Genomic DNA, 10,935 nt, shown 5'->3' with positions numbered 1-10,935 from the left:
GTTAGCAACTGGCACAAATTCATGGTGCCCACTAGCACCAATATATTCTTGATTACTATCAGAAAATATCAACCAGCGCAGTGCACATTAGCCAAATTTGCCTTCATTATCAAAATCATGTGCACTACTAGCTTATTTAATTAATTTCTTTATCTGAGAGTTATTTCAATCAACATGTAATTATCATGTATTCACATTTATGTTAGCAATACAGACAAGCTAGCTAGCCTAGCTTCCCATATAGGTCAACTAGCTATAGGAGTTATATATCTCGATCAATTGAAAAAAACTAGCTAGTTGTATAATCTGATAATACAAAACACAATATATAGATAACAAGATCAATACTCAATCACCTCAAATAATTATTACATTCATCATCAGATCATCTCACTCACAAATTAATATTTCCAAGTAAGATGAATAAACAATACAGAATAAGCAGAATTAAGGTGAAGGTTGGGTAACACTAGCTCAATCACACAACCGTATTTTTTTATTGTAGTTCAAATAAATAACAAAGAAAAACTAATATTAATCACTCTCAACAGAATCATACAGAGGCCCGACATTCATACCCTACTAGACCATCGCATTTACATATGCAATGCACAACAACCTTATAAAGATCTCATACTAATTTGTAAAGTGAAAATACCGCCATAAAATCCTGTGATCCAAAGTAGCTAGGGGTTAGAGTGGGCTGACCCACGAATACTCCTTAACCACCCTAGTTTAGCTACATGAACTAAATTTATTTTCAAAACTCCAATCGTACAAATTAGTTCATTTAGCTGAATCAGAGTGGATGAAGAAGTTCTCGTGGATCGACCAATGTCCATCCCTAATCGGAAGGGTCACTCTCAGTCCACATATGGTACACTCCTCCACATCTGCTGCTCTTTTTCTCTCCCTTTTTTGGCCTGGTCAATATCAATGTCATTACATCAAACAGTGGTTAATTTCTTCTTAATTACCTTCACTTCACACTTATTAAGCTCCTCATCCATCTCTGCAAGTTTTTTAAAATTTTTACTGTCGTTTCGAGCTGAGCTGAGCTTAGACGCCGGCGCCCGCCGCGGCGAGAGCAAACATGGGGAGCAACGGCGGTGGCGGCACCGGCGCCGCCGTAGTTTCGTCGGCGGTGGTGAATTCGCCGTGGAGGAAGGATCGCACGGTGTCAATGCTCGGCGCGGCGACGTGCCGCTCCCACGCCTCGTTGGCGGCGCCGCCGCGCCGCCGGAACGCCTCCGTGGCGTCCACGCGGCGGATTCGCCATAGGCGGTCTAGCCTCACGATCTTGGCGCGCTGCCGGCACGACAGCCGGCGGGTGTTCGCCTTGATGTCCTCGATGGCATTGGCCAGCAGCCGCGCGCGTTCCTCCTCGCCGCCGGCGGCGGCGCACGAGCGGAGGTACGCGTCGAGCTCCGGCACGCCGATGGCGCGCCAGACGCCGCGAGAGTAGTCGGTGCGGTCCGGGTCGAACGCCGCCTCGATCTCGGCGACCATCCCGCGGCCGCACATGTCGTCGACGCGGCGGCCGACGAAGCCGTGGAGCACGGGGAGCTGCACGTCCACCCACAGGAAGCAGCAGTCGTACCGATCGCGGAACGCGCGGCGGTCGCCGTCGACGAGCTCCTCGATGTAGGAGTTGGAGCCGCCGGCGATGATGGGCAGAGCGCCGCGCGCGGCGACCGCGGCGGCGGCGCGCGACGCGGCGCGGCGGAAGTCCGCGGCCGTGAACTCCTCGTCCGGGTGCGCCACCCCGATCAGGTGGTGCGGCACGCCGGCGCGCTCGTCGGCGGTGGCCTTGTTGGTGGCCACGTCGAGCCCCCGGTGCAGCTGCAGCTTGTCGGCGTTGATCACCTCGCCGCCGAACTGGAGCGCGAGGTCGACGGCGAGCCGCGTCTTCCCCGTCCCCGTCGCGCCCATCACAACCACGGCCTTGTGCTTCGCTACCATGCTCCTGCTGACGCTGACGAGCGGCGGCGGCGGCGACAGCGCCGACATGTCGATAGACGGCGGCGGAACAAGCCTCGGGATGGCGGCGGCGGCGACGGCGACGGCGGCGGGTTTGGGCGCCAAGGATAGTGACGTGGCCATGATGTGTGTGTGTTTTGTTGTGTTGTGTTCAAAGTTAGACCACTAATTAGCTTAGCTACTTAACTACTTGGTCAAGAGGAATTCAAGATGCTTTGTTAGTTAGCAAGCTTGGAGTTGGTTGCTGTCTTGTGGGTGTGTTTGGATGTGTATTTATATGGAGTTAGCTAACCAAAACCAAGTGGAGAACAAACAACAAAGATACTCAACAGAATTAACGAGTTTTAATTTGAGGCATAAAGTATAAGTTTAGCCATCTACTAAAAACATATATGCTATATTTGGGGAATTATAGATTCTAAGAAACAACTTATGAGAATCTTGAGAGATCGAAGCTCTGCTGCTTTTAGCTACTAGTTTATTTCTAAATTTTACATGTACTAACTCTTAAAATTTGGAGCGAGAATCTATACTGCTTAGGGAGCTAGAGATTCAAAATATATAGCAAAAAGTTAGAGATTTTTAATATAGTTGTAGCTGCTAGAAGCTTCTCCAAAGAAATCCTTAGTGTCGATAGAGACTACGTAACATCTTTTATGTAGAGGACTACAAGAATGAAAAACAAGAATGAAAACAAATGCACAAGATAGAGAGATGTAGTGCACTATCAGATAAAAAGTACTACCTCCATCTAAAATAACTTCATCTTTAGCCAATGGATTTCAAATTATCAGAGGAAAAAAAACGAAGTGCTCTTTATCTCTTCTTTCTATAAAGTTAATATCCACTAAACACCTAAAACTCAACATGCAAATATAGGGAGTATTTATTAGCACTCCTAAAATCTGCATGCAAGCATGCCACATCAACCTATAAAATACACAAAGTTCAACATGCAAGCACGTAGTAATTATATCTACAACTTATTTCATTCTAAAACTAAACATACACATGCTAAATCATCATTCTCAAATCATTTTCATAATATTTCAATCCAAATCATTTTATTGTTTCTCCAATATCTAACATATATCTCATAGCAAAGTACGATACATTATCTAGTTAATAAGAAAGTATAGTATATTAGTGGATAGGTAGGTAAGAGATATTTAAATAATAAGCTTTCAATTGGTGCATCAATTAGGGTAAATAAGGTGATAAAAGTAAATTTATTTTAGAACAAATGATAAAATTTAAAAAAAAATTTATTTTAGTATAGAGAGAGTACTTTCTCCGATTTCAAATACATGTTGTTGCAAACTTGTCGACACTCTTCGTGAGTTTGTGAACACCTAGAAATGTTATCTTTTTTTTTTCTTTTCTTGATTGTCATTGTCAATTATTAAAGGCAATGAAGCCATTCCAGATATTCTTGTACAACTTTTCTTATTTACCACTGATAACTTTCATTTGAAATCAATACTAACAAGGATATAATAACCCTAAATGCAACTTTAGTTGTACATACTAGTTGTTTTTCAGGTTAAGAAAAAAAAAAAGACGAGGTTCATCAGCTTCGTCCTCGCGCGACTTTTTACTCTCCATCTAGATGACTTGTCCTGTTGCCAGGGGTGGATCCATAACCATCCGGGAAACTCTATGGTTTGAAAATATATATCTAAAATTTTTTCAAATATGTTTGTCTCTAGGCTGTAAAATTTTTCTATGGCATTAGTTGTTGGCCGGCTTCTGGGTCTCCATCGACCTGGTCGGACGGCGTGCCATCGATCGGCAAGGCGATCCTGTGGGTGTGTCCATCATCTTGCCTCTCGTATGTGTTAATCACTTAATCTCTTGTTGCTCCGTGTGTTTATACCAGAAGGTTCAGCATCAAGTTTAATTTCATCCATGTCATTTCTGCTTTTGTACTAGTTTTTAGGCAGGTGTACGAGCATTAAAAATGTACAGCGGGACCTCTGCCACTTCATCCACCGCGAGTGTTGTCATGTCTTAGACAAGTTCTTCGACCCAGGATGACTACAAGCCATGAATTCAAGGCCCTTCGGAAGTAGAGTAACGCGATGCCACGACGTGTTTATTAGTTACATTTGACAGTGTGTATTCGAAGTGAACAATATAAATTAATGTACAAATTTTTCGTATAATACTTTGAATGCAATACATGTCATTATCGAATGTTCATTACTTACTATCATTACTTATGAATTAATTAATTAATTACAACATTATTAAAAAAAATATTAATATAAAATTTGCGGCTATTTCAATTTTTGGTGCTATTTTCCCAAGCGATCCTATCATATCATTTCGGGTGGGCTTTTCTAATCTTCCCGGGCGGATAGTACTAGGTCCCAGCCGCCTGGGAAAAACATTTTCCCAGGCGGACCGGCCGCCTGCCTAGGAAGATATTCTATTTTCCCAGATGATTGTCTACAGGCGGAATGCCGGCCCGCCTAGGAAGGCCATTTTTGCCCGCCTGAAAATACTTTTTCTCTAAGTAGTGTGTGTACGTGTCTGTGTTATTTTAGTTACATGAATATGGCGTTCATGTTGAAACATAAGAGAAAAATAATTTCGAACGGTTGCTTGGAGCTGGAGGTATTTTTATGTCGTCCTATAAACATAGGGGCACGATTGTTAGAAATGCTCTTAATTAGTTATATCACTTTAGCTCAGATATATAAGACCATTATTTGAGGTGTGGATGTTATCCTATTTTTGGAAAATCCTAGATAAAAAGATTGTTGGATTAGGTAGTTATTTAACTTTTTTAGACGAGTTAATTAACCATTTGCACCAGATTGAGACGACCATGGAAGCTAGTAATTATGTATTTTTACAATCATACAACAGCATGTAAATTTATTTTTCTCTTAAGAAAAACAAGTTGTTTGTCTTTTCCCCTGCGGCTTGTCGATCAATCAACTGTAAATATATATTCCCTCCGATTTTCAATATATTACGTCATTCACTTTTTTAGATACGTTTTATCATTCATCCTATTAAAAAACTTAAGTAATTATTTTTTATTTTGTTGTGACTTGATTTATTATCAAATGTTTTTTAAGCATGATTTAAATATTTCTATATTTGTAAAAAATTTTGAATAAGATGAATGATCAAACGCTATTAAAATGCCAATGGTATCGTACATTTATAAAATAGAGGGAGTACATATTTTTCACTTTGATTAGAGGAGATAATCCATCAATATAATTAATTATATATATGGTGCAAGTAGGGGCATGCATGCATGAGCGGTGGTGTGGTGTAGTGCGTGCGGCTAAGACAACTTTTAGCAGCTGCTTGTATGCGGCGAAATGGTGCTAATGGTGGGGTTAATCATAGGTTATTACGCAAGTGGATCTGATAGTACGACGGCACACGGCGTGATAGCTCTCTCCTTTTCTTCTTTTTCCTAACATCCTTTGCTTCAGATTTTTTTTTTTCAGAGCAAACGTCCTTTGCTTTTTGTTTCTAAGTTTAAACTACCTGTGATGCTTTTGAACTTAATTGAGACAAGCTTCACAGATCTTATCCTTTTTCAAAGGTACATGGTGTCATGGTCTAAATGCAAAACAATGGGCTCCACATACAAAAAAATAATACTCTATTCGGTTCGTGCTAGAAGTCGTTTGACTTTTTTCTTAGTCAAATTTCTTTAAGTTTGACCAAGTTTATAGTAGAAAAGATTAGCAACATCTACGACACCAAACTAGTTTCATTAAATTTAATATTAAATATATTATGTAATATGTTTGTTTTTATTGAAAATATTCGTATACTTTTCTACAAACTTGGAAGTTTGGCTGACAAAAAAATTATACGACTTATAATATGAAATAAAAGGAGTAGCGAATCATCTTGAATTTGAAGTAAAATTATTTTGAATGCACCAATGCAGTGGCGTGGTATTGGAGTTGTTGTTGCATGACTCTGCTCATAAATTGGTGGGTTCAAATCCTCATCTATACAAATATGATATAGAAACTAGAAGTTATGCTTCTGTTATAAAAAAAGGTACATGGCTAATATAATTGAAGAATAACTGAAAAATCCATATTAAATAGTAAAATAAAAATATTTGCATTTTGATATTTACTCTCAGTTCAATATTAAATCCAGAAATATTGTCTATAGTTTGGAAATGAAATTAAATTAATTAAAATAAAATCATTTTGAAAACTATGAAAATTCCATATGTGCCCCTAAGTTTTGAATTGTCTTATCCCTTATATACCCTGAGTTTTTATTTTTATCCCATCTATACCCTTACTGTTAGTTGATTGTATTATCCCTTATATACCCTGAGTGCCATTACTATGGCCTTGTTTGGATCCTCTGGGCTATTAAATAGCCATCCGGAATCTTGCTATTTAGAAGTATTAAACGTAGATTACTGACAAAACCAATTTCATAACCCTTGCGCTATTTTCCGAGACAAATCTAATGAGATATATTAATCTATGTTTAGCGGATGATTACTGTAGCATCACGGTAGCAAATCATGGATTAATATATCTCGTTAGATTCGTCTCGGAAAATAGCCTAAGGGTTATGAAATTGGTTTTGTCAGTAATCTACGTTTAATACTTCTAAATAGTATTCCGGAGGGCTATTTAATAGTCCGGATGATTTAAACAGGACCTATGTCGTCCTTCACTTATATGATAAGTATTAGCTTAAAAGCATAATTGCATAACAGTTTCATCCCAGAAAAATAGGAAGTGCAATTACTTGACTCCTAATTTGCAAACCAAAATTTAAAATTTGACATGAATTTTAATCACCTTTGATGAATTAATTTAAAGCATAATTTCACTACTCTATCCAAGGAATTTTTTTTTCAAATTTGGTTGAAGTTGACTAAAAAACAGATAAGTTTATTTTTGATAAGAGGGAAAAAAAAGGTCATTTGTGTAGTTTCCCCTCCTTTGAAATTTAATCAAATATCAGTGCTGTTCATTTGAATTTTTGTTTTCAAATTGGTGGTAAAAACTAGTTTGTCGGCATCAAATTTTTCTGTAACTGAAGGTTTTCATCATATTAATGTACGAGCAAGGGCCAAACCTAGAGTCTTAATTTTAAGAAAAATCTATCGCGAAAACTCAAGAGAAATTGTCTTGATTGATCAAAACTATGACTTAATTAACCCTATGGACAAATATTTAACCTTGTATGGTTTAAAAATAAATGAAAGCGATGCGAGTCAATGCTTAGGACGACTGAGCTTAGACGCGTATAACAACAAAATTAGCCTTTTTTTTCCCTTTCCCGCGTAGATCACAGCTAAGCCTTGCGTTGCGTGCTGAAATCCCTGAACCGACACAAAATTAACTAAATTCCTCTCTTCTCGAAGCCACGAGCCCACGAGCATGATACATATTTAGATTTTGCTCGTATCTTTCCCAAGATATGTATGAACTGCACAAAAACAATTAATCTACATCAACCTGATGGATAATTTAATTTAAATTTAATTATTATCGAAAACAAAAACCTGATAGCTAGATAAATAACAGGGAGATCAAGAACTGCAGGTAGATATCTCGCGAGCTAGTCGTTGATCGTGTAGGCACGATCGAATTAAGCTCTAGCGCTAGCTAGCTAGCAACTTTTTGGGATTGACAAGCCATAAGATTTAGTAGGACTGAAACCCACATATTTTTAGCGTTTCCTGAAGATTCTGAAATCCAAATATACTTGCAAGCAAGATCACATGTACGGGCCGAAATACATATATATTTTTCCTATTTTATATATTATCAATGAATAATAAGTACTCTTTGTTTGTGTCCGTTATAAGACAAAAGTTCAATAGTTAGCTGGCTAGATCACAGTTAGTTTATGGAGAGATATATAGATAGACCTAGGTTATACACTCCAGCTATCGTCGACCGCTGATGCACAATGAAGGATTCGATATAGGTAAATCAACCATGTCAACAGCGTTTGACAATGGTAGCGACTATTAGTGAGGGTTTCAGTATGGCTCTAAAAATTTATTGGTTCCGCTTCTGAGATAGCCCACAATCCCTTGCAGCTCGACCGTAACTTTATATAGACATGCATAACATTCCTTTTGAAATTCTTACAAATTATTAAAGCACTAACTGAAGCGTATATTTAGTCAGACATGGAATACGTATGATTCGTAGGAACTTTCGATTGTTGATCAATTTAAAGAGCAATTGCAATGTACTACTGCTAATCCTACTTGTCCAAAACAAACCCTAACTTTTCTGAAAGAAACCGTTTGCGGCCGGGGTAACGACGACTAACCATGTGGCTTATGAGTGAGAATTGGTTGTCCCAACAAAAAGGCTAACTGCATGCAACTCCCCAGTTGATCAAGGCACTGACTTTAATTTTGTGCTATATTATTTAAAATTGACAATGGGATACGGTACAGCTGCAGAATGAATATATATATAATCAATTAACTCGTACGGTTGGCGCCAACAGATCACACTTAAGCTACATATATACTATAAAACATGATAGCTTTTGATTAATCAGATCTAATGCACATAGTGCCAAAGCAATGTACACCACAGGAAAAAGATATTAGGATTAATAAGTACAGTCCTAGCTAGCCCCAGGAACATAATCACATCACACTAATTAAGCTAGCTAGGTCAGAGAGGACAAGCCCTACATGCATCATGTGTTTCCATAAGTCTGAAGGGCACATCTTAGGCTGTTAATTGGAAGATGTTTGCTTTTGGTCTGTTAATTTAGGAATTAAGAGTTATGATAATGTGGGCAAAAAGTGCCAAGGACAAAGATGCTCCATGCATTGCAGAAAACAGTGGGCTAGCTAGCAGATGCCCCAGATACCTTATTGCTAGTATGAAAGAGGGATGCACTAAATGTGAGCCTTTATGTTGGTCAAATGAGTTTGTACATAATAACCTAAGAATCATGCTGTCCTTTAAAAAAAACTCGCAAATAAACTCATTTGGCATGTATTTTCTAGCTCGATCGCGGGTTTGGAAAACCGTGACAACAATAGGACAAATTGGCACTAGCTGTTGTTGATGATTCTTATTTTTTAAAAAATACTTGTACTAATATTGGGTACTCTAAGAATGTTGCGATGTTAATCGAAGAAATTGGTGACCAAATATGATTATCCATTTGTGTAGGACGAAATTATAGCCACTTAGTTTTGTGTTCCTAACGACATACTAGTTATAAGCACAATGTTAGAATTTCTTAAATTATATTTATAACTACTAAGAGTTCAAAATTGATATAACTAAATATTGCATTTGTTTGTTCTTCCCTGTGAAATTTTTAAATCTCAACAAAATAAATTTTAAAGCCCAAATTGAGTACAACTCCATATGTATATTACTTCAAAGTTTTAAATTATTTAATCAAAGAAACAAAAAAAGTATGAGTCCAGTTACTGATGACTTGATAACTATTAATTTTTAAATTATTCAATTATTAAATGATAAAATATATAACTGAGGCTCCAAATTGAGTACAACTTTGTATTTATGACTTCTAAGTTTTGCAGCTATTTAATGAAGGAAAACTAAAATTAAGACTCTGTGCAAATACAACTTTATGTTTATTAAATTCTGAATGTAAGAACTACTAGGTCAAGTTCATATGTTGAATGCAACATGAAAAAAAAAGTATTAGAGTGTATATACTCTATGATTTTCATGTACCAATTTGAATTTTGGGGGTATTAAATTAAAATAGATAGTCTTGTTTTGTTGTGCTATAAGAAAAACATCACACATATTACAAAACTACATGGTGCATGCTTAATTACGTGGTCTCACTCTCAAATGAATCCTATATATTTATAAAGTTCATTCCCAAATTGTACAGTAAGTAAAGAAAGAAACTCATGTCTACTACTCCCTCCGTCCCACAATATAAGGGATTTTTAGTTTTTGCTTGCAACGTTTGACCACTCGTCTTATTCAAATTTTTTTTGCAAATATAAAAAATGAAAAGTTGTGCTTAAAGTCACAAATAAAATAAATAATAATTTCAAAAATTTTTTGAATAAGACGAGTAGTCAAACGTTGCAAGCAAAAACTCAAAATCCCTTATATTATGGTACGGAGGGAGTATTTTATTACACATTTCTCCTGCAACAACGTGTGTGGTACCCATCTAGTAAAATCCATGTTGTCTTTGACAAAATTCAAAAATAGAATCAACTTAACATGTAGCTACAATATATTTTTCCACAACGTTTTACTAAACAATGAAGCATATATTGAGATGTACAAATGACATTTTTCTAGCCCTTTTTCTTTGCTCATGGGGATTTTTTTCCAACGGTTATATATATAGAAAGTTCACATATATAAATCATGATAATTACCTTTTAGAAAATTCAAACAAAGAATCGATATATATAGTTCTATCTATGCATCATTTTCCTAAATCACGATAATTACCTCAAGCTTGATAAAATGGCATTACATTACTATTATTATTACTAGAGTTTTTTCACTTCCCTGATCTAACCAATTTGCCACGATGGTTAGATATATAGATGGTTCTAATTAATCTAATGTTAATGTACTCCACATATATGATATATGTACATACATATCTAGTTTTAACATTTGCAAATGAATTGCAATCAGAATATATATATGCATGCAGCACAGGTGCTTGATTGCAATTATATGATTATTACTCTCTCACATATTGATATGGTAAATTTGTATATATTTGTGGCGTGCATTCATGCACGAAGCTAGATTAATTATTAATTAATTCAGGGTGATATCGATGAGGAGGAGAGGACGAGATGGATGGCCCTCTTCACCTGAGCGATGCTGCTCCTCCTCCCCTTCACCTGCGCCAACCAATTCACCCACACAAAAACACACAAAAAAGATTCAGTTATTTTCAGTTCAAAGATTCAGTTAATTTGTACATAATTTAGGCGAA

General features: G+C 37.2%; 1 protein-coding gene across 1 annotated transcript; it reads right to left on the bottom strand.

Moving 5' to 3' along the window:
• Positions 1 to 513: 513 nt before the first annotated feature.
• On the bottom strand, positions 514 to 2,203 carry LOC127780547 (adenylate isopentenyltransferase 3, chloroplastic). The gene has a single exon (XM_052307466.1). The coding sequence runs from the start codon at positions 2,101 to 2,103 to the stop codon at positions 1,060 to 1,062; it is 1,044 nt and encodes a 347-aa protein (XP_052163426.1). The 5' UTR covers positions 2,104 to 2,203; the 3' UTR covers positions 514 to 1,059.
• Between the last annotated feature and the right edge of the window lie 8,732 nt (positions 2,204 to 10,935).

This window comes from Oryza glaberrima, chromosome 7 (assembly GCF_000147395.1).
Source record: "Oryza glaberrima chromosome 7, OglaRS2, whole genome shotgun sequence".
Lineage (NCBI taxonomy): Eukaryota > Viridiplantae > Streptophyta > Magnoliopsida > Poales > Poaceae > Oryza > Oryza glaberrima.
Note: the sequence above shows the minus strand (reverse complement) of the source record. Positions and strands in the feature narration are given on the sequence as shown.

What these genes read in the sequence shown, in the direction of transcription:
- LOC127780547 (XM_052307466.1), bottom strand. Translation starts at nt 2,103, where the DNA reads ATGGCCACGTCACTATCCTTGGCGCCCAAACCCGCCGCCGTCGCCGTC.